Source organism: Rhinopithecus roxellana, chromosome 14, assembly GCF_007565055.1.
Source record: "Rhinopithecus roxellana isolate Shanxi Qingling chromosome 14, ASM756505v1, whole genome shotgun sequence".
NCBI lineage: Eukaryota > Metazoa > Chordata > Mammalia > Primates > Cercopithecidae > Rhinopithecus > Rhinopithecus roxellana.
The window spans coordinates 97,154,869-97,177,305 of record NC_044562.1 but is presented as its reverse complement, the minus strand read 5'-3'; the positions used below and the strand labels follow the sequence as shown (position 1 = coordinate 97,177,305).

At 37.1% G+C, this 22,437-nt stretch overlaps 1 protein-coding gene across 3 annotated transcripts in view; it reads right to left on the bottom strand.

Moving 5' to 3' along the window:
• UNC80 (unc-80 homolog, NALCN channel complex subunit) overlaps positions 1-22,437 on the bottom strand; it is a 232,968-nt gene that overhangs the window by 125,939 nt on the left and 84,592 nt on the right. For all 3 annotated transcript variants that reach the window (XM_010354934.2, XM_030916516.1, XM_010354935.2), the window contains exon 22: positions 20,193-20,365. In XM_010354934.2, coding sequence (XP_010353236.1) covers positions 20,193-20,365 — 173 coding nt within the window. The remainder of the gene's footprint in view (positions 1-20,192; positions 20,366-22,437) is intronic.

Sequence of the window (22,437 nt, the reverse complement as noted above, 5' to 3'; positions counted from 1 at the left end):
AGCTATTTCAGTAAAGTCTCAGGATAGAAAATCAATGTGCAAAAATCACAAACATTCCTTTAGAGCAATGATAGTCAAGCGGAGAGCCAAATCATGAATGAACTCCCATTCACAATCACTACAAAGAGAATAAAATACCTAGGAATACAGCTAACAAGGGATGTGAAGGACCTCTTCAAGGAGAACTACAAACCACTGCTCAAGGAAATAAGAGAGGACACAAACAAATGGAAAAACATTCTAGCCTCATGCACAGGAAGAATCAATGTCGTGAAAATGGCCATACTGCCCAAAATGATTTATAGATTCAGTGCTATTCCCATCAAATGACCATTGACATTCTTCACAGAATTAGAAAAACTATTCTAAATTTTATATGGAATCAAAGGAGACCCCATACAGCCAAGACAATCCTAAGCAAAAAGAACAAAACTGGAGGCATCATGCTACCTGACTTCAAACTACAAGGCTGACTGACTTCAAACTACAAAGCTACAATAACCAAAACAGCATGGTACTGGTACTAAAACAGACTTATAGACCAATGGAGCAGAGCAGAGACCTCGGAAATAACAACACACATCTACAACCATATAATCTTCGACAAACCTGCTGAAAACAAGCAACGGGTAAAGGATTTCCTATTCAGTAAATGGTGCTGGGAAAACTGGCTAGCCATATGCAGAAAACTGAAACTGGACCCCTTCCTTACACCTTACACAAAAATTAACTCAAGATGGATTAAAGACTTAAATGTAAAACCCCAAACCATAAAAACTCTAGAAGAAAATCTAGGCAATACCATTCAGGACACAGGCTTCATGACAAAAAAATACTTCATGACAAAAATGCCAAAAGCAATTGCAATGAAAGCAAAAATTGACAAATGGGATCTAATTAAACTAAAGAGCTTCTGCACAGCAAAAGAAACTATCATCAGAGTGAACAAGCCACCTACAGAATGGGAGAAAACTTTTGCAATCTACCCAGTTGACAAAGGTCTAATTTTCAGAATTTACAAGGAACTTAAACAAATTTACAGGAAAAAAACAACCCCATCAAAAAGTGAGAAAAGAATATGAACAGACACTTCTCAAAAGGAGACACTATACAGGCAACAAACATGAAATAAAGCTCAACATCACTGATCATCAGAGAAATGCAAATCAAAACCACAATGAGATACCATCTCATGCTGGTCAGAGTGGAGATTATTAAAAAGTCAGGAAACAATAGATGCTGGCAAGGCTGTGGAGAAATAGGAACACTTTTACACTATTGATGGGAATGTAAATTAGTTCAACAATTGTGGAAGACAGTAAGGCGATTCCTCAAGGATCTAGAACCAGAAATATCATTTGACCCAGGATTCAAATTACTGGGTATATACCCAAAGGAATATAAATCATTCTACTATAAAGACACATGCACACGTATATTTATTGCAGCACTATTTACAATAGCAAAGACATGGAACCAACCCAAATGCCCATCACTGATAGATTGGATAAAGAAAATGTGGTACATATACACCACGGAATAGTATATAGCCATAAAAAATGAGATAATGTCCTTTGCAGGTATATAGATGAAGCTGGAAGCCATCATCCTCAGCAAACTAACACTGAACAGATAATCAAACACTGCACATTCTCACTTATAAGTGGGAGTTGAACAATGAAGACACATGGGCACAGAGAGGTAAGCAGCACACACCAGAGCCTGCTGGGGGATGGGGGGTGAGGGGAGGAAACTTAGAGGATGAGTCAATAGGTGCAGCAAACCACCATGGCACACATATACCTATGTAACACACCTGTATGTTCTGCACATGTATCCCTTTTTTTTAAAGAAAAAAATTAAAAAAAGAAATTCGTTGATTTTAGACTTTTAGTTAAATATGTATGTGATTTCTATAAACACAAAAGGAATATAATAATCTACAAACTAGTAAGGGAAAATGACTTTTAAAATGTGAAACTATACCAAAGCAAGAGAAATAAACCCTAACACAATCTAAAAGAAGGCATGAAATTGAAACAAACACACACACGCACACACAACGACATAACAAAAAGTACAATAAATAAGCAAAAATGACAGAAGTGAATCTATATACATCAGGAATCACAATCTGTACAAATAGAGTAAATTTTCTAGAAAAAATTGTTTAAATGGTGAACAAAATTAAATACAATCTTTCTTTCCTCCTTCCTTCCTTCCTTCCTTCCTTCCTTCCTTCCTTCCTTCCTTCCTTCCTTCCTTCCTTCCTTCCTTTCCTCCTTCCTTCCTTCCTTCCTCTCTCTCTCTCAAGTGATCTGCCCACCTTGGCCTCCCAAAGTGCTGTGATTACAGGTGTGAGCCACCATGCCGAGCCCAAATATTTCCTTTTAATAAGACATACACCTAAGTAACAAACAGAAAAGTTGAAAGCAAAGGACTGACAAAAAGACATGCCAGGCCAATACTAACCTAATGAAATTGTTGTAGCTATATTAGCATTGTAGAAAAACATATCTTAAGGTAGAAAGTATTACTAAAAATCAGCATGCCACTTGATGATAATAAAAGGTTCAAATCATTAGAAACTTGTCATATATCTAGATCTGTTTGCTTCCATATAAATAGAACAAAAAATGTCATCACTGTAAATGTAAATGAACACATTTGCCATCATTGTGAGGGATTTCAGCACAACTAACAGTAATTCACAGATCAAACAGTGATAAAACCATAAGGATATAGATTCAAATAACCCAATTAACAAGTTTTATCATATGTATAGCAATCACTGTGTTCTACAACTGGAGAATACAAATTCTTTTTGACAACACATGGAACATTTATAAAAACTGATAATATTCTAGGTCATAAAGGAAGTCTAAATTAGTTCTAAAGAATCAGTAACTTAGAAATTAATAACACAAATTGATTTCTAACAAAACCCTGGATTTTATAAATTAAAACACACACACATCTAGATACCTATGAGTCAAAAAGAAAACAATTAAAGAAATTAGAAAATACTTAAAAGTAAATTAAAACAAAAATACTGCTTATCAAAATTTATGGTATGCAGTTAAAGTAGTACTTAGAGGAAAATTAATAGCTAAGTTCTTAGTTTACAACAGAGAAAAGAATATCAATGAACTAAGTAATCAACTTAGCCAAAGAATAATGCAATTAGCCCAAAGCATGAGAGAAAATAATAAAAATAAGAGCAAGCATTAATAAATTACAGAACAAACATACAATAGAAAGATTAAAAAAGAATAATGAAATAGACAAATGACTGGTACATCTTGTTAAAAAAACTGGAAACAATTTTAGAAATAAAAATAGATAACTACAGATACTGCAAGGATTACAACTATTAAGAATGTATTCTAATTAATTTTATGCCAACAAACCTTAAAATATAGATTAAATTGATAAACTACTGAAAAAAATAAAATTACTTATACTATCACAGGAAGAAATAGAACTTTTGAATAATCATTTCAGATCTGAATTTCAATCATCTCTAAATATATCCGTGGACTCAAGGCAATTCCAAGAATAAATCAAAGGATTTTTCATGGACTCTGATAAGCTAATTATAAAATTCATGGGAAAGAATGAAGAGCCACGACTAGCCTAAGTGATGTTTAAAGTTCTAACTATTAATACAGAGTAGGTTGACTCAGGATACATAGAAAATGGAACAAAACAAAACCCAGGCCAGGCGCGGTGGCTCACGCCTGTAATCCCAGAACTTTGGGGGTCAAGGTGGAGGGATCACCTAAGGTCAGGAGTTCTCGACCAGCCTGACCAACATGGTGAAACCCCGTCTCTACTAAAAATACAAAAATTAACTGGGCGTGATGGTGGGTGCCTGTAGTCCCAGCTACTTGGGAGGCTTAGACAGGAGAATTACTTGAACCCAGGAGGTGGAGGTTGCAGTGAGCTGAGATCACGCCACTGAACTCAAGCCTGGGCAACAAAGCAAGCCTCCATCTCAAAAACAAACAAACAAACAAACAAAAACCCCCAGAATTACATCATGCTTGTAAGGACACTTGACATTTGATTAAGATGGAAATGCACATCTGAGAAGAATGCATTAACTAGTCAACATATTGTGCTAGGATAGTTATTTTTCCACAGGAATGAAAGAAAATAAAGAAAATGAATTCCTATCTTATACTATTCACATAGAACATTTTCATTAAAGGCTTAACTGTGAAAGTTAATCTTTAATACTTTTAGAGAAAAATATAAGAATGTCTTTGCTACCTTGGAATTTCAAGACAGAAGTGTTAGTCATGAAGGATAATTTTTATGAATTATATTAAATTAAAATTTCCCTTCATTACAATATACGAAAAAAATTGAAGATGAAAACAAGTTGAACACTGGAAGATGATGCAATGCAAAGAAGAGAAAAAATATTAATATTGACATCACCTATAATCTTCTAAAAATTAGCAATAAAAGATAAATAATCTTCCAATAAGAGAATGAACAAAAGACACAAATGAAATCTTTTACCAAAGCAGAAACAGAAATGGTAAATAAACTGATGACAAGACTTCTCAAGCTTTAGGTTAAAATATAGATTACAGGTTATTACTTTAAAGCACCACATTGTTAAAAATAAAAATGTTGGGCAATACAGTGTTGGCAAGAACACAGAGAAACAGGAGTTTTCGTTATACCGTTGGCACTTATTTGGAATTTTTGCAACTACTTTGAAATACAATTTGGTATCATGTAGTAAAAGTGTGAGTCAATAATTTTACTCATAGGTTTATTTAGGAAACTATATATGAATCGAGACCCATACACAAAAATACTTATAAAGATATTGCTAAAATTAGCCAGAATTTTGAAAAAATTAAAATGTCCACCTAACATAGAGTGGATATATAAATTGTGGTATGTTCAAACAAATGAATACCATTCATGAGTAAACATTAACATATTAACACTAAATGCATTGACAAGGAGGAACTCAAACACAATGTTAAACAAATAAGAAAACGGATAGCATGACTTCCTATAAATTAATTTCAAAACCAGACAAAACAAAGCAAAACAAAACAAAATAATATGTTCTCTAAAGACACACACCAATGTGATAAAATAAGTAAAGCACAAGAAAGATATTAAAATAAAGTTCAGAAGAAGAGTGTCTTCTCAGCGGTAAGGGTGTGTGATTAGGTAAGGGAACACAGAAACTGGAAATGTTTTATTTGTGTCATGGATATGTGACTTTTAGATTTTTTTCTTTAAATTCTATCTATTTATGATACATATTCATTTTGTTTCATTTTATTTTATTTTATAAGTTCTGGGGTACATGCCCGGGATGTACAGGTTTGTTACATAGGTAAACTTGTGCCATGGTGGCTTGCTACACCTATCAACTCATCACCTAGGTACTAAGTCCAGCATGCATTAGCTATTTGTCCTGATGCTCTCCCTTCCCCTGACCCGCTAACCCTGCTGACAGGCCCCAATGTGTGTTGTTCCCATGTGTCCATGTGTACATACGTTCTCATTGTTCAGCTCCCATTTATGAATGAGAACATGTGGTGTTTGGTTTTCTGTTCCTGCATTAGTTTGCTGAGGAAAATGGCTTCCAGCTCCATTCATGTCCCTGCAAAAGACACGATCTCATTCCTTTTTATGGCTGCATAGTATTCCATGTTATATATGTACCACATTTTCTTTATCCAGTCTATTATTGATGGGCATTTGGGTTGATTCCATATCTTTGCTATTGTAAATAGTGCTGTAATAAACATACATGTGCATGTGTTTTTATAGTAGAATGACTTATAGTCCTTTGGGTATATATGTAGTAATGGGATTGCGGGGTCAAATGGTATTTCTGATTCTAGGTCTTTAAGGAATCACCACACTGTCTTCCACAATAGTTGAACTAATTTGCATTCCCACCAACAATGTAAAAGCATTCCTATTTCTCTGCAGCCTCACCAGCATCTGTTGTTCCTTGACTTTTTAATAATCACCATTTTGACTGGCGTGAGATGGTATCTCACTGTAGTTTTGATTTTTATTTCTCTGATGATCAGTGACGTTGAGCTTTTTTTCATATGTTTGTTGGCCACATAAATGTTTTCTTTTTTTGTTTTGTTTTGTTTTGTTTTTTGAGACGGAATCTCACCGTGTCACCCAGGCTGGAGTGCAGTGGAGTGATCTCAGCTCACTGCAAGCTCCGCCTCCTGGATTCACACCATTCTCCTGCCTCAGCCTCCCAAATAGCTGGGACCACAGGTGTTTGCCACCACACCCCACTAATTTTTTGTATTTTTTAGTAGAGACAGGGTTTCACCATGTTAGCCAGGATGGTCTCAATCTCCTGACCTCGTGATCTGCCTACCTTGACCTCCCAAAGTGCTGGGATTACAGGCATGAACCACTGCCCCTGGCCTAAATGTTTTCTTTTGAGAAGGGTCCATTTATGTCCTTTGCCCACTTTTTAATGTTTTTTTTTTTCTTGTAAATTTGTTTAAGTTCCTTGTAGATTCTGGATATTAGACTTTTGTCATATGGATAGACTGCAAAAATTTTCTCCCGTTCGGTAGGTTGTCTGTTCATTCTGATGATAGTTTCTTTTGCTGTATTTCATTTTTAAAATCTATACTCTCGGCCGGGCGCGGTGGCTCAAGCCTGTAATCCCAGCACTTTGGGAGGCCGAGACGGGCGGATCACGAGGTCAGGAGATCGAGACCATCCTGGCGAACACGGTGAAACCCCGTCTCTACTAAAAATACAAAAACTAGCCGGGCGAGGTGGCGGGCGCCTGTAGTCCCAGCTACTTGGGAGGCTGAGGCAGGAGAATGGCGTAAACCCGGGAGGCGGAGCTTGCAGTGAGCTGAGATCCGGCCACTGCACTCCAGTCTGGGCGACAGAGCGAGACTCCACCTCAAAAAAAAAAAAAAAAACTATACTCTCATGTCCATTGCAGCACCATTCGCAATAGCCAAGACATAGATTCAACTCAAGTATCGATCAACAGGTGAATGAATAAAGAAAATACAGCACATTCAGGCAGTTCCAAGATGGTCAAATAGCAACAGCTCCAGTCTACAACTCCCAGCGTGAGCAACGCAGAAGATGGGTGATTTCTGCATTTCCAACTGAGGTACCGGGTTCATCTCACTGGGGCGTGTGGGACAGTGGGTACCGAACAGTGGGTGCAGCCCACTGAGCATGAGTCGAAGCAGGGCGAGGCATCGCCTCACCTGGGAAGCTCAAGTGGTCAGGCAATTCCCTTTCCTAGCCAAGGGAAGCTGTGACAGACAACACCTGGAAAATTGGGTCACTCCCACCCTAATACTGTACTTTTCCAATGGTCTCAGCAAACAGCATAACAGAACATTATATCCTGCACCTGGCTCAGAGGGTTGCATGGCCACAGAGCCTCACTCATTGATAGCACAGCAGTCTGAGATTGAACTGCAAGGGGGCAGTGAAGCTGGGGGAGGGGCGCTTGCCATTGCTGAGGCTTGAGTAGGTAAACAAGGAAGCCAGGAAACTCGAACTGGGTGGAGCCCACCACAACTCAAGGAGGCCTGCTTGCCTCTGTAGACTCCACCTCTGGGTGCAGGGTATAGCCAAACAAAAGGCAGCAGAAACCTCTGCAGACTTAAATGTCCCTGTCTGACAGCTTTGAAGAGAGTAGTGGTTTTCCCAGCATGGAGTTTGAGATCTGAGAACGGAAAGACTGCCTCCTCAAGTGGGTCCCTGACCCCCAAGTAGCCTAACTGGGAGGTACCCCTCAGTAGGGGCAGACTGACACCTCACATGGCTGGGTACCCCTCTGAGACGAAGTTTCCAGAGGAATGATCAGGCAGCAACATTTGCTGTTCAGCAATATTCACTGTTCTGCAGCCTCCGCTGCTGATAACCAGGCAAACAGGGTCTAGAGTGGACCTCCAGAAACTCCAACAGACCTGCAGCTGAGGGTCCTGACTGTTAGAAGGAAAACTAACAAGCAGAAAGGACATCCACACCAAAACCCCAACTGTACGTCACCATCATCAAAGACCAAAGGTAGATAAAACCACAAAGATGGGGAAAAAAACAAAGCAGAAGAGCTGAAAATTCTAAAATTCAGAGCGCCTCTCCCCCTCCAAAGGAATACAGCTCCTTGACAGCAACAGAACAAAGCTGGATGGAGAATGACTTTGATGAGTTGAGAGAAGAAGGCTTCAGACGATCAAACTTCTCCAAGCTAAAGGAGGAAGTTCGAACCCACCGCAAAGAAGCTAAAAACCTTGAAAAACGATTAGACAAATGGCTAACTAGAATAAGCAGTGTAGAGAAGTCCTTAAATGACCTGATGGAGCTGAAAACCATGGCATGAGAACTACGTGATGAATGCACAAGCTTCAGTACCGATTCGATCAACTGGAAGAAAGGGTATCAGTGATTGAAGATCAAATGAATGAAATGAAGCGAGAAGAGAAGTTTAGAGAAAAAAGAATAAAAAGAAATGAACAAAGCCTCCAAGAAAGATGGGACTATGTGAAAAGACCAAATCTACGTCTGATTGGTGTATCTGAAAGTGACAGGGACAATGGAACCAAGTTGGAAGACACTCTGCAGGACACTATGCAAGAGAACTTCCCCAACCTAGCAATGCAGGCCAACATTAAAATTCAGGAAATACAGAGAACACCACAAAGAAACTCCTTGAGAATAGCAACTCCAAGATACATAATTATCAGATTCACCAAAGTTGAAATAAAGGAAAAAAGGTTAAGGGCAGCCAGAGAGAAAGGTTGGGTTGCACACAAAGGGAAGCCAATCAGACTAACAGTGGCTCTCTCAACAGAAACTCTACAAGTCAGAAGAGAATGGGGGCCAATATTCAACATTCTTAAAGAAAAGAATTTTCAACCCAGAATTTCATATCAAGCTAAACTAAGCTTCATAAATTAAGGAGAAATAAAATCCTTTACAGACAAGCAAATGCTGAGAGATTTTGTCATCACCAGGCCTGCCCTGCAAGAGATCGTGAAGGAAGCACTAAACATGGAAAGGAAAAACCGCTACCAGCCACTGCAAAAACATGGCAAATTGTAAAGACCATCGATGTGAGGAAGAATGTACATCAACTAACGAGAAAAATAACCAGCTAACATCATAATGACAGGATCAAATTCACACATAAAAATATTAACCTTAAATGTAAATGGGCTAAATGCTACAAATAAAAGACACAGACTGGCAAATTGGATAAAGAGTCAAGACTCATCAGTGTGCTGTATTCAGGAGACCCATCTCATGTGCAGAGACACGCAGAGGCTCAAAATAAAGGGATGGAGGAAGATCTACCAAGCAAATGGATAACAAAAAAAGGCAGAGGTTGCAATCCTAGTCTCTGATAAAACAGACTTTAAACCAACAAAATGGCCTTCTTTGTCAAAAGAGACAAAGAAGGCCATTACATAATGGTAAAGGGATCAATTCAACAGGAAGAGCTAACTATCCTAAATATACATGCACCCAATACAGGAGCAAGGAGATTCATAAAGCAAGTCCTTAGAGACCTACAAAGAGACTTAGACTCCCATACAATAATGATGGGAGATTTTAACACCCCACTGTCAACATTAGACAGATCAACAAGACAGAAAGTTAACAAGGATATCCAGGAATTGAACTCAGCTCTGCACCAAGTGGACCTAATAGACATATACAGAACTCTCCACCCCAAATCAACAGAATATACTTTCTTCTCAGCACCACATCACACTTATTCCAAAATTGACCACATAGTTGGAAGTAAAGCACTCCTCAGCAAATGTAAAAGAACAGAAATTATAACAAACTATCTCTCAGACCACAGTGCAATCAAACTAGAACTCAGGATTAAGAAACTCAAAACCGCTCAATTACATGGAATCTGAACAACCTGCTCCTGAATGACGACTGGGTACATAATGAAATGAAGGCAGAAATAAAGATGTTCTTTGAAACAAATGAGAACAAAGACACAACATAGCAGAATCTCTGGGACACATTTAAAGCAGTGTGTAGAGGGAAATTTATAGCACTAAATGCCCACAGGAGAAAGCAGGAAAGATCTCAAACTGACACCCTATCATCACAATTAAAAGAACTAGAGAAGCAAGAACAAACACATTCAAAAGCTAGCAGGAGGCAAGAAATAACTAAATCAGAGCAGAACTGAAGGAGATAGAGACACAAAAATCCCTTCAAAAAATCAATGCACCCAGGAGCTGGTTTATTGAAATGATCAACAAAATTGATAGACCGCTAGCAAGGCTAATAAAGAAGAAAAGAGAGAAGAATCAGAAAGATGCAATAAAAATGATAAAGGGGATATCACCACTGACCCCACAGAAATACAAACTACCATCAGAGAATACTACAAACACCTCTACGCAAATAAACTAGAAAATTGGCCGGGCGCGGTGGCTCAAGCCTGTAATCCCAGCACTTTGGGAGGCCGAGACGGGCGGATCACGAGGTCAGGAGATCGAGACCATCATGGCTAACACGATGAAACCCCGTCTCTACTAAAAAATACAAAAAGCTAGCCGGGCGAGGTGACGGGCGCCTGTAGTCCCAGCTACTCGGGAGGCTGAGGCAGGAGAATGGCGGAAACCCGGAGGTGGAGCTTGCAGTGAGCTGAGATCCGGCCACTGCACTCCAGCCCAGGCAACAGAGCGAGACTCCGTCGCAAAAAATATAAATAAATAAAATAAAAATAAACTAGAAAATCTAGAAGAAATGGATAAATTCCTGGACGCATACTCCCTCCCAAGACTAAACCAGGAAGAAGTTGAATCCCTGAATAGCCCAATAACAGGCTCTGAAATTGAGGCAATAATTAATAGCCTACCAACCAAACAAAAGTCCAGGACCAGACCAGGACTCACAGCTGAATTCTACCAGAGGTACAAGGAGGAGCTGGTACCATTCCTTCTGAAACTATTGCAATCAATAGAAAAAGAGGGACTCCTCCCTAACTCATTTTATGAGGCCAGCATCATCCTGATATCAAAGCCTGGCAGAGAAACAACAAAAAAAGAGAATTTTAGACCAATATCCCTGATGAACATTGATGCAAAAATCCTCAGTAAAATACTGGCAAACCAAATCCAGCAGCACATCAAAAAGCTTATCCACCGTGACCAAGTGGGCTTCATCCCTGGGATGCAAGGCTGGTTCAACATATGCAAATCAATGAATGTAATCCAGCATATAAACAGAACCAAAGACAAAAACCATATGATTATCTCAATAGATGCAGAAAAGGCCTTTGACAAAATTCAACAGCCCTTCATGCTGATAAATTAGGTATTGATGGAACGTATCTCAAAATAATAAGAGCTATTTATGGCAAACCCACAGCCAATATCACACTGAATGAGCAAAAACTGGAAACATTCCCTTTGAAAAGTGGCACAAGACAGGGATGCCCTCTCTCACCACTCCTATTCAACACAATGTTGGAAGTTCTAGCCAGGGCAATCAGGCAGGAGAAAGAAATAAAGGGTATTCAATTAGGAAAAGTGGAAGTCAAATTGTCCGTATTTGCAGATGACATGACTGTATATTTAGAAAACCCCATCGCCTCAGCCCAAAATCTCCTTAAGCTGATAAGCAACTTCAACAAAGTCTCAGGATACAAAATCGATGTTCAAAAATCACAAGCATTCTTATACACCAATAACAGACAAACAGAGTGAACTCCCACTCACAATTGCTTCAAAGAGAATAAAATACCTAGGAATCCAACTTACTAGGGGTGTGACAGACCTCTTCAGGGAGAACTACAAACCACACTTCAATGAAATAAAATAAGACACGAACAAATGGAAGAACATTCCAAGCTCATGGATAGGAAGAATCAGTATCGTGAAAATGGCCATACTGCCCAAGGTAATTTATAGATTTAATGCCATACCCATCAAGCTACCAAAGATTTTCTTCACAGAATTGGAAAAAACTACTTTAAAGTTCAAATGGAACCAAAAAAGAGCCCACATTGTCAAGTCAACCCTAAGTCAAAAGAACAAAGCTGGAGGCATCACGCTACCTGACTTTAAACTATACTACGAGGCTTCAGTAACCAAAAGAGCATGGTACTGGTGCCAAACAGAGATATAGACCAATGGAACAGAACAGAACCCTCAGAAATAATACCACACATCTACAACCATCTGATCTTTGACAAACCTGACAAAAACAAGAAATGGGGAAAGAGTTCCCTATTTAATAAATGGTGCTGGGAAAACTGGCTTGCCATATGTAGAAAGCTGAAACTGGATCCCTTCCTTACACCTTATACAAAAATTAATTCAAGATGGATTAAAGACTTAAATGTTAGACCTAAAACCATAAAAACCCTAGAAGAAAACCTAGACAATACCATTCAGGACATAGGCATGGTCAAGGACTTCATGTCTAAAACACCAAAAGCAATGGCAACAAAAGCCAAAACTGACAAATGAGATCTAATTAAACTAAAGAGCTTCTGCACAGCAAAAGAAACTACCATCAGAGTGAACAGGCAACCTACAGAATGGGAGAAAATTTTTGCAATCTACTCATCTGACAAAGGGCTAATATCCAGATTCTACAAAGAACTCAAACAAATTTACACACAAAAAAAGAAAAAAAACCAACCCCATCAAAAAGTGGGCAAAGGATATGAGCAGACACTTCTCAAAAGAAGACATTTATGCAGCCAACAGACACATGAAAAAATGCTCATCATCACTGGCCATCAGAGAAATGCAAATCAAAACCACAATGAGATACCATCTCACACCAGTTAGAATGGCGATCACTAAAAAGTCAGGAAACATCAGGTGCTGGAGAGGATGTGAAGAAATGGGAACACTTTTACACTGTTGGTGGGACTGTAAACTAATTCAACCATTGTGGAAGACAGTGTGGCGATTCCTCAAGGATCTAGAACTAGAAATACCATTTGACCTAGCCATCCTATTACTGGGTATATACCCAAAGGATTATAAATCATGCTGCTATAAAGACACATGCACACGTATGTTTATTGCGGCACTATTCACAATAGCAAAGACTTGGGACCAACCCAAATGTCCATCAATGATAGACTGGATTAAGAAAATGTGGCACATATATACCACGGAATACTATGCAGTCATAAAAAATGATGATTCACGTCCTTTTTAGGGACGTGGATGAAGCTGGAAACCATCATTCTCAGCAAACTATCGCAAGGACAAAAAACCAAACACCACATGTTCTCACTCATAAGTGGAAATTGAACAATGAGAACACTTGGACACAGGAAGGGGAACATCACACACCTGTCGTGGGGTGGGGGGAGAGGGGAAGGATAGCATTAGGAAATATACCTAATGTAAATGACGAGTTAATGGGTGCAGCACACCAACATGGCACATGTATACATGTGTAACAAACCTGCACGTTGTGTACATGTACCCTAAAACTTAAAGTATAATAAAAAAATTATTTTATTGTAAAAATAAAAAGAAAACGTGGCACATACAACATTCATTACCACTAGATTAAGAGGATAATTTGATAGTTTAGTTTTGTTATTACTAAATTATTTCTAATTTTCTTATGATTCAAAAGAGAATCATAAGATATTTCCTTTCATGCATTCCTGTCTCCTTGAAAGGACCTAATTTGCATTGATTATTAAATATATTGGATGTTAAGCCCCAATATGAATTATACTTCATGCAATAAGCCTGGAAGTAAGTGTGAATTAGACCTATGGTAACTGAAGGTCTTTTCCTAGGAGAGTCCCATTTTATGTCTGTTTTCCTCACATAATTATTGAAAACTCTTTCACTCTTGAAAGTGTCCTATTTTGAAAAAGAATTATATATTCACTTCTTCTAAAGCTGTCTATTTATGGGGCTAAACAATTTAACATTAGATTTCCTCCATCCACAGACTAGGGAGAATTCTATGATCTTATGGATAGTCTTATATTTATGGAATTGTTCTTAAAGCAAACTGGCATTATTATTAGTGTTTTTCATGCTAATAAATTACCAGTAAATTAGAAATCACTGCTTGTGCATGTTACAAATTCACCTGGATAAATAAGGATAGACTATTTCACTTGAAAAATAAAGGAAATGGAAATACTTTTTGCTTGAACTGTTTAATTTTTCTTTTTATTTTTGTTTTAGTTTTGTATTTGTAGATTATATAAACCTAGAGATGAAATGAATCCTTTCTAAAACATGTCTTTTAAAAAATGCCTTACAGTTGCATCTGCTAAATTAACCCTAAAGAGAAAGATTATGAGAAAAAGCTGTGTTGGACTTAAAATTGAATCAATTATCCCTACATTTAGTGGTCGTAGCAATAATAAAAGTAGTATTGTTTAGAACCAACAGAAAAACAGGTCAGCAAAACTTTGAACACTAACATTTCCAGTATTTATTCCGTCTAATAATACTTTTTAATTCTGAAGAAAATTACAATCTTAAAAAATCACATTTAAATTCTATTATTAAGGACATAAAACAATGAAACTATTGTAACATAAAAATTATGTCAAAATGCAAAAATTATATTTAAGCTGCACTTAAAAATAAATATAACAAAGCAAAACAATAAAAGAGAGGTTGGAGAAAATGCAGGATTGAAATATGATGATAAATTGAGCACATTTATTTTTCCCCTCCTCCTCCAAATTCTATTTGATGAAATGGTGGAATCTATAATATGTTTCTATCTATCTCTATATATCTATATCTATCTGTATCTGTATCTGTGCCTATATCTAGATCCACATCTGTTCCTCATTTACATATCTACCTAGCATATCTACATCTGTGTTTATTTCTATGTTTATATCTATTTATATTATATACATATATCTACATGAAACCACAATACATTGGAAAACACATAAAACATACTTAAAAACTAGGCATTCGTGAAAGATTGGAAGCAGGTGAATCAGATATTGGATGAAACCAAATATAGAGGAAACAAAAGCTAAAAATACCTTTAGCAGAAAACATCAGTGAAAGTTAGCATAACCCTGAGGAACTCCTAACCCATATCAATAGGTACGAGCAATTGCAGTTGTCACATCTGTACAAATGACAGTAAACACCAAATGCTACTTTGATTCAAGCACATACAACATGGAGCTGCGTTACTTTCCTCTCAGTCTGTCAGAATTCACCAGCCCCTTTAGTTCCTTCACTTTCCATAGCTGAGAAACTGATTGTAAGAGTGTCCTTATTTGGGGTTCATCTCTTGGCTTAATCCTTTTGCTCTCATACCAACAAATAAGATAATGAATGTGAAGGTGCTTTATAAACCATCAAGCATAATGAAAATGTTACGATTATTATTCTCTACCAACACCTCTGCCAACCACCACCACCACCATCATCACCTATGCCTTTTATCCAACCAATCATGTCTACCCAGATTCTCTCTCTTTTTGCCTCATAATGGAAACTACTGAGCTCCTTTAACCCTTGATTGATTCTGACCTCTGGAATTTTGACCTCTGAATGCTACACACAGCTTGACCTTGACCTCGAATCAAAGACTGTCAGGTATGAAAGGAACTCCTACTACCCACATACTGCTTGATCCTCCTGTACATTCACCCCCACTGGATCCAGTCTAGTGACAAAGACCTCAGTATTTCCAGACGCAGGCTACTCAATCAGTGGACATGTATGTTAATCAGAAAATGCCTCTTTACTTGATGGCTCAAAAGACACTGCTTATAAGCTCCAGTGCTCCTTCATTTTCTTTCTTACCATGAGACTTAGGAGATCGAGAAGGCCAAGCAGGGCCAGAATAGCTTCCACAGGAAAGGAAGAAAGAAGAATCTAGTGGTGTGGTAACCATCTAGTTATAGCCTTATTTTGGTGAAGTTAAAAAGAAATTTAAGTTTTCTACATGATCCAGCCCAATTTAATGGTAGAAGTCAAGCCTCAGTCAGAAACAGAGTGTACTTAGAGCTGGGAACTCTGGTATGACATCATATCACAAACTCTAAGCAGTATAGCAGTTGGATATCAGATAGGTATAAAATCGTTTGATGAGAGGGAATGAAGTCCTGATACCCAAGATACCTGATTATCAAACTGTTCATCAATATTCTTCTTAAAATAACCCCCATAAAGCCAGTATTAATTTGTTTTATTGGGATTATTTTTTAAATCTCTAAGTGTGTTGCTCTCTTTATGACAAGGCTTTTGTTTCTCCCATGTTCATATATCTTACATAAAGTCTAAAAGCTTTCCATGTAGGAAGTAATTATGACAGGTTTCCTTCTGTTTCTATACCACCAATGAATATTTATAAAGTAATTTCCATTACTTAATGAAAGAGTCTCTTTTTGACAGTGATCATGCATTCATTGAGGTTGAATTCTCAATATTTTTGGGTTCATGGGTGGGTTTTGGGGGACTCCATAAACTTTCTAATATTATAAATTAAATTTTGTCTATAAATGTACTTTTCTTGAGAGAATTTCCATAACTTTATCCAATTTTGAAAGAATCTATGTCCCTAAATGTTAAGAGTCACCAGTTTAGAGAAGTGAATGTGTGGTATGAATCTTTAAGGTTGAAAATCTTACATTTTTCTATTATTAATTCATCATGTGTTCATATGATAAGGAGCACTTTTAAGGATTCAAATGCTTTGTGATCATTAAAAGTCATTCACAATCTTTTTTATTATAGGAGGCCATATACATTTAAGCACATTTTCAGTATGTCAAAGAGATACCCATTCTGATTTATTCAAATCATCTTTTTTTACAGTGATAGCATATGGCATTGCTAAAAGAGTCCTGAATGGAAGCAGAAGAATCTGCTCTGATGCCAGTTTTTGCAACAACTAATTCATGTGACCTTGAGCAAACTCACCTCAGCTCTTGGGGCTTTTGTTCCCTCATATGGAAAACAAGCAAATGAAAAGTCCACTTCATAGAGCCCCTAACATGGCATGATCCATATTTATGCAGAAATTTCAGCTCAGGACCTCTGAAAGAATGCGAGGCCTAGACCTTTCCAGTGAATGAAGGACAATCTGTCAACTCTCATCAGGTGCTTATGTTACTTTATAAATGGTCAAGTATAATGAAAATTACTTGACCTGTTATTACTATTATTATCCTCTACTATTATTCCATCATTTTCCAATTTCTACAGCAAGCTGTGCCTATATATTTCACTCAGTTTTTCAACAAGTTGAAATAAGATGACTTGTTACAATTGTCCTTAATTTCATTAGTCAGTTACCTGAACATTCTGACGCCTCACTTGTCTAAAAATTTTCCAAAAGTAGCTGTGACTTTAGGATTGAGACAACGATGGACATGATAGTACCCTTGGAGCACTTCAGCTTCAACCATCTGTAAAGTGGCAAATATTACTGTGTATTGAATAATTGTTCAATCAGCTTCTGTCACCTTCACTTTCCTAACCACATTTAAGCTATTGGGTATAAAATACGGAATTTATTATTGTTGCATGCTTTAAAGTAAGTGGTCTCACATAATATTTTAATAAGAGAGTCAGTATGGTAGAATACAAAATAGAAGGGCTTGGAAGATAGACCCAGGTTCCAATCTGGCTCCATCCTTTGCTGACTTAGTAGCCCTGCCTATTAATCGGTCTTTCTGCGCTTCAGTTTTTCCCTTTGGCAACAGGGTGGGCATACAATAAATACCAACCATTCATTAATCAACCTTAGAATGCTGTAGACTAAGACGTCTGGAAAAAAGATCACTATACAAACACAATCTTCATTGGAAAAAGTGAAAAATAGGTGCAGTCCTCCAGTTGAGTTTTGTTGTGTTATCATTAACAGAACGATGCCTGGCACATACGAATCCCTCAGAAGACATTTGCTGAGTTAATTAATTATTATATGGTGAGTATCTTATAACTCACATTGACTCTGGGCTTTTTAATACCACCACCCTTTCCATTTGGTGTATTTGGTATGTAAAGAGCTACTAACTCTTCCTGCCTGACTATATACAGTCCAAAATTACTTACTACTCACAGAGGAGTTGAGGAGTGCTCCACTCACCATCACTGCTCTCATTATCACCCAGTTAGTCCAATAATTCCTTCTGTTCCCTAATCAAATCCTGCTGCTTACACCACTACTGACCCTGCATGTGGTGTTTGATATTTTCTACTCATATCAGCACTTTCAAATCATTGCCAACCTGAGGGTTATAAAGTAGGAATCTTGGATATTTTAATAGGCATTTCTTTTACTTTTTTTTAAACTTGTAAATTAACAGAGCATTTCTTAAGTTCAAGTAAGATGAGGTATAGTTAACTGACTATTAGTATTTTTGGTGACTGGCTGTTCATACACTTTTCCATTGTTTAAGAGTTTGATTGTTTGTTCTTTTCTAATGAATTTGTTGCATTTATTTATTTCAATCTGCTCCTTAGGGAACAGAGCAAGATGTGATTAAGACAAACCATGCATGACTCAAAAGAGTGACAGCTAAGCTTCCACTGTCCCACCTAGAAAACAAGGGATTGGCTCCTTGCCTTGTTAAGCTCTCCTGCTTTAGGCAGACATCTCACTGTACTTTGATTGTTTAATTGCCACAAACCTCAGCTCTCCTGGAGACCTGTGATTCTCTACATTTTACAGTCACCATGGCACATATCAATACACATTGAACATGCTGCAATTTTTAAAAAAATCTCAAAGGTCGCTACCCAATAATGAGAAACTGACTGAAAAAAACATCTTTTTTTTTTTTTTTTTTTTTTTTTTTTGAGACAGAGTCTTGCTCTGTCACCCAGACTGAAGTGCAGTGGTGCGATCTTGGCTCACTGCAAGCTCCGCCTCCCGGGTTCACGCCATTCTCCTACCTCAGCCTCCCGAGTAGCTGGGACTACAGGCACCCACCACCTCACCCGGCTAATTTTTTGTATTTTTAATAGAGACCGGGTTTCACCGTGTTAGCCAGGATGGTCTCGATCTCCTGATCTCGTGATCTGCCCACCTCAGCCTCCCAAAGTGCTGGGATTGCAGGCATGAGCCACCACACCCAGCCTGAAAAAATCTTATATAATGGAAAGCAATCATTTTGGATGATTGTAAGTGGTACTAATGTTTCAGCCTTAAGTGAAGCCACATACCTTGCTGGTCACTAAATATCCTGAGAGCAAAAGCTGCAAATGTCACAGAGAAATTTTATGAATTACATTATAAGGTTTGTATTATTTTCCAAAGTAAAATACGAGTGACCACTGGTCACTCATTTGTGTGTCATAAAACGTGAAAAAAAAGATCATTTATTGGCAGGCTTAAAGTTTTTTGTTCTAATAAAAATCTATTTCAGTTTGTCTTTTTAAAAGGTTAAAATAAAATACTTTTATTTATTGATGTTTACTTGGTATTTTGTACCATGTTTATGCAGCATATGAAGACTTTATAAATAAAGATAAATAAATTGAGAGGCTGAGTTCAAAATTCACATGTGGGCCTAATTTACCTGACAAAAACACTTTCTAACCAAGATCTACTTCATACTCTTTAATCCCTTACATGTGTATAATACCATACAATGTTCAACGTGCTTTTGTGCAATTCATTTCAATTGATCCTTGCTTCATATTTTTCCTCCAATTGATGGATAATGAAAACAAGGCTTGGTGAGTTCAAAGGACTAATACATGGCAGACATAGGACCAATAATATAATAATAATGGCCCACTTTATTGTGTAGTTCCTATATTTCAGGCACTGTGACGAGGGCTTTATATCTAATACCTCGTTTAGTTTTCACACTAGCCCTAGAAGGTAGCTATAGTATTGTTATTGCTCTTACACTCATTTTACAGAGGTTCAGGTGGTAAATGTCAGAGTGATTTTAACTCAGTCAGTCTGACTCCAGAGCCCTCACATATTTAGACAGTCTATTTCCAAGGGCATATTAATTAGGATGTTTCTCCCTTTCTTTTCTCTCACCTCACCATCTTTCTTCCCCCTTTTATCACTAATTCTGAAAAAGCAAACAAATCACTAAATCAGCAAACAAATCACTAATTCTGAAAAGCAAACAGGAGGATTACAATTGGGGATTCATGCTTACCTCTGTTAATAGTATTACTTGGGATGCGGGGTAGGGTGGGAAAATTCTTTCACCAACTTACTAGATCCAAGGCGGCTGCTAGGATGGAGGCATCAGGAATGGTCCCTGGCTCACAGCAGTTCAAGAGAAATTGGAAGCGTTTCATGCCTTGTCGGATTGCTCCAAGATTCACCACGTTTTTGCTTTTTCCACCATCTTGGTTGGGAGAGAGATGATCATCAAAACTGTGGCAACCTATAGGAGTGGTGCCATGGTGGAGGAACGAAAGAGAGAGAATGTAATGGATCACAGGTTTAAAAAGAGTTTCAAAGATACAACAGTGTGTTTACTACAGTGTTGGCCAGAAAACTTTCTCCTTCACTCCACTTCCTTGCTCTCTACCCTAATGTTTGATTTAAACACATCCTGACTTTTGGGAATCTGGTAACATGTGATATATGAAAATGTAAGATTTTACCTAAATATTTAAATATAGTGTTTGATCATTTTACTTGCAGGTCTTCTTTTGAATACTAGCAAGAGCTTTTGGTGTATTTAAAATTATTCTTCCTGTAATCAACAACTTGTTTTTATGGAAGTTGCAGTCACTGTGCAATTTCCAATCTGTTACAACAAATTGATACAGCATTGGTACAGCATTGCATATAATGTGTACATTGTGTACAGCATGCTGTACAAATTGGTACATTTTGGTGTGGTGAAAGCATTGTAATGAAAGGAAAAACCTTTTATCAGTTACAGTGCAAAGAATCACTGGCTACTGGAGGTCCAGAATTAGGGTTACCACTCTAACAATTTGCATTCATAGTAGATAAAAGGGGGTGTTTACAGTTATGGGCCTGGGTTTACCATGACAGTGCACCACACGCAAGGATGTCAGCCACCATATCCACTAATGGAAAAATGCGGGAACCTACTCTATCAGGGAACACATCATTTGGAAGCAGTTTAAGTCTGGGACACAGATTCACTTAGACTTTATTATCACCAGATTTAAAAATTATGGCAAGGCATAAAAATAATTACCAGCCTTGGTCTACAACTTTCACAGTAACTCAAACATATTGACCTATGTCAGTATGAAATAACATGATGTCTGGGATTTGTTTTACAATACATTTAAAAGAGCATGAAAGATAGATGAAGCAAATATGGCAATTTCTAAAGTATTTTTGCCAGTGGGTGGTGAATATTTTGGATCCATTGAACCATTCTCTTTACTTTTTGCCTATTTTCATAAGCTCAAAAATGGCTCAGAAGATAAAATATCATTAGTGAAATTTCCTATATTTCATTCTTTATGGGTATGTTTCTTTTTCAGATACAAATATTCCAAATTCAAAAATTCAAAATTCAATACCTTCAGTGTTTTTTTGCCAGTTAGTATAGCATTTTTTTATCATATGCAAAAAGAACTACCATGAGAAGAATTTGATGGTGGAAAAAATTCAAAAGACAAAATCTCAAATGATACAAAGAAGAGAAGCTATAGATGAGGAACAAACAATTCCAGGAGAGCCCTGTTTTCAGGCAGCTCCCTTTCAAAATGCTACTCTATTTCCTCACCAGACATCACCAAAGTTACTAGAACAGGTATATTCCTGTTATTTTTTATAACTATATGTCACTTCATTAATCATTTATATATACCCCTTTAATAGTATATAAAGTATACTAATATGTATACCAAAGGATTCTCATCTGTTAAAAAGTATAAACAGTCCCTTAAACTTTGAATTGAAGAGACATCCCAAATAATAAGATTTTTCTTTTTTGTGAATCCAGTTGTTTTATTATTTGTTACTATAATTAAGATTTAAAATACATCAGATAATAACTACCTAAAATTTGCAATGGAATTAATACATAAGACCAGATAGATGATCAATGAAGTTATTCTTATTTATCAAATTTATTAAGAACAGTTGCCATCATTTTATTTAAGGAAGCATTAAGAATATGTATTTCACAGTTCTCTTCAACTTTTATTTGACAAGATTACTAATTTCAAAAGACTTGTATTCAATATTGCTAAAAGAAGTGCCATTTTAATTGCAAGAATTTCAAAAATAATGCAGTTAAGGAACGTAAGTAAAATAATGAAGACAGAAATCATCAAAACACTCACTGACAGCAAGAACCTATATTCTTTGCTTCACAGAATAATATATATTTATTACAGGTGAGAAGATAAGCAGAATCCTATAAGCACAGGACGTAAGTCATGTTATTAATAAAAGCTAATTATAATGGAAATTTTCCATTGTATTTATATAGCATTAATAGATAATAATATATTTTTGATG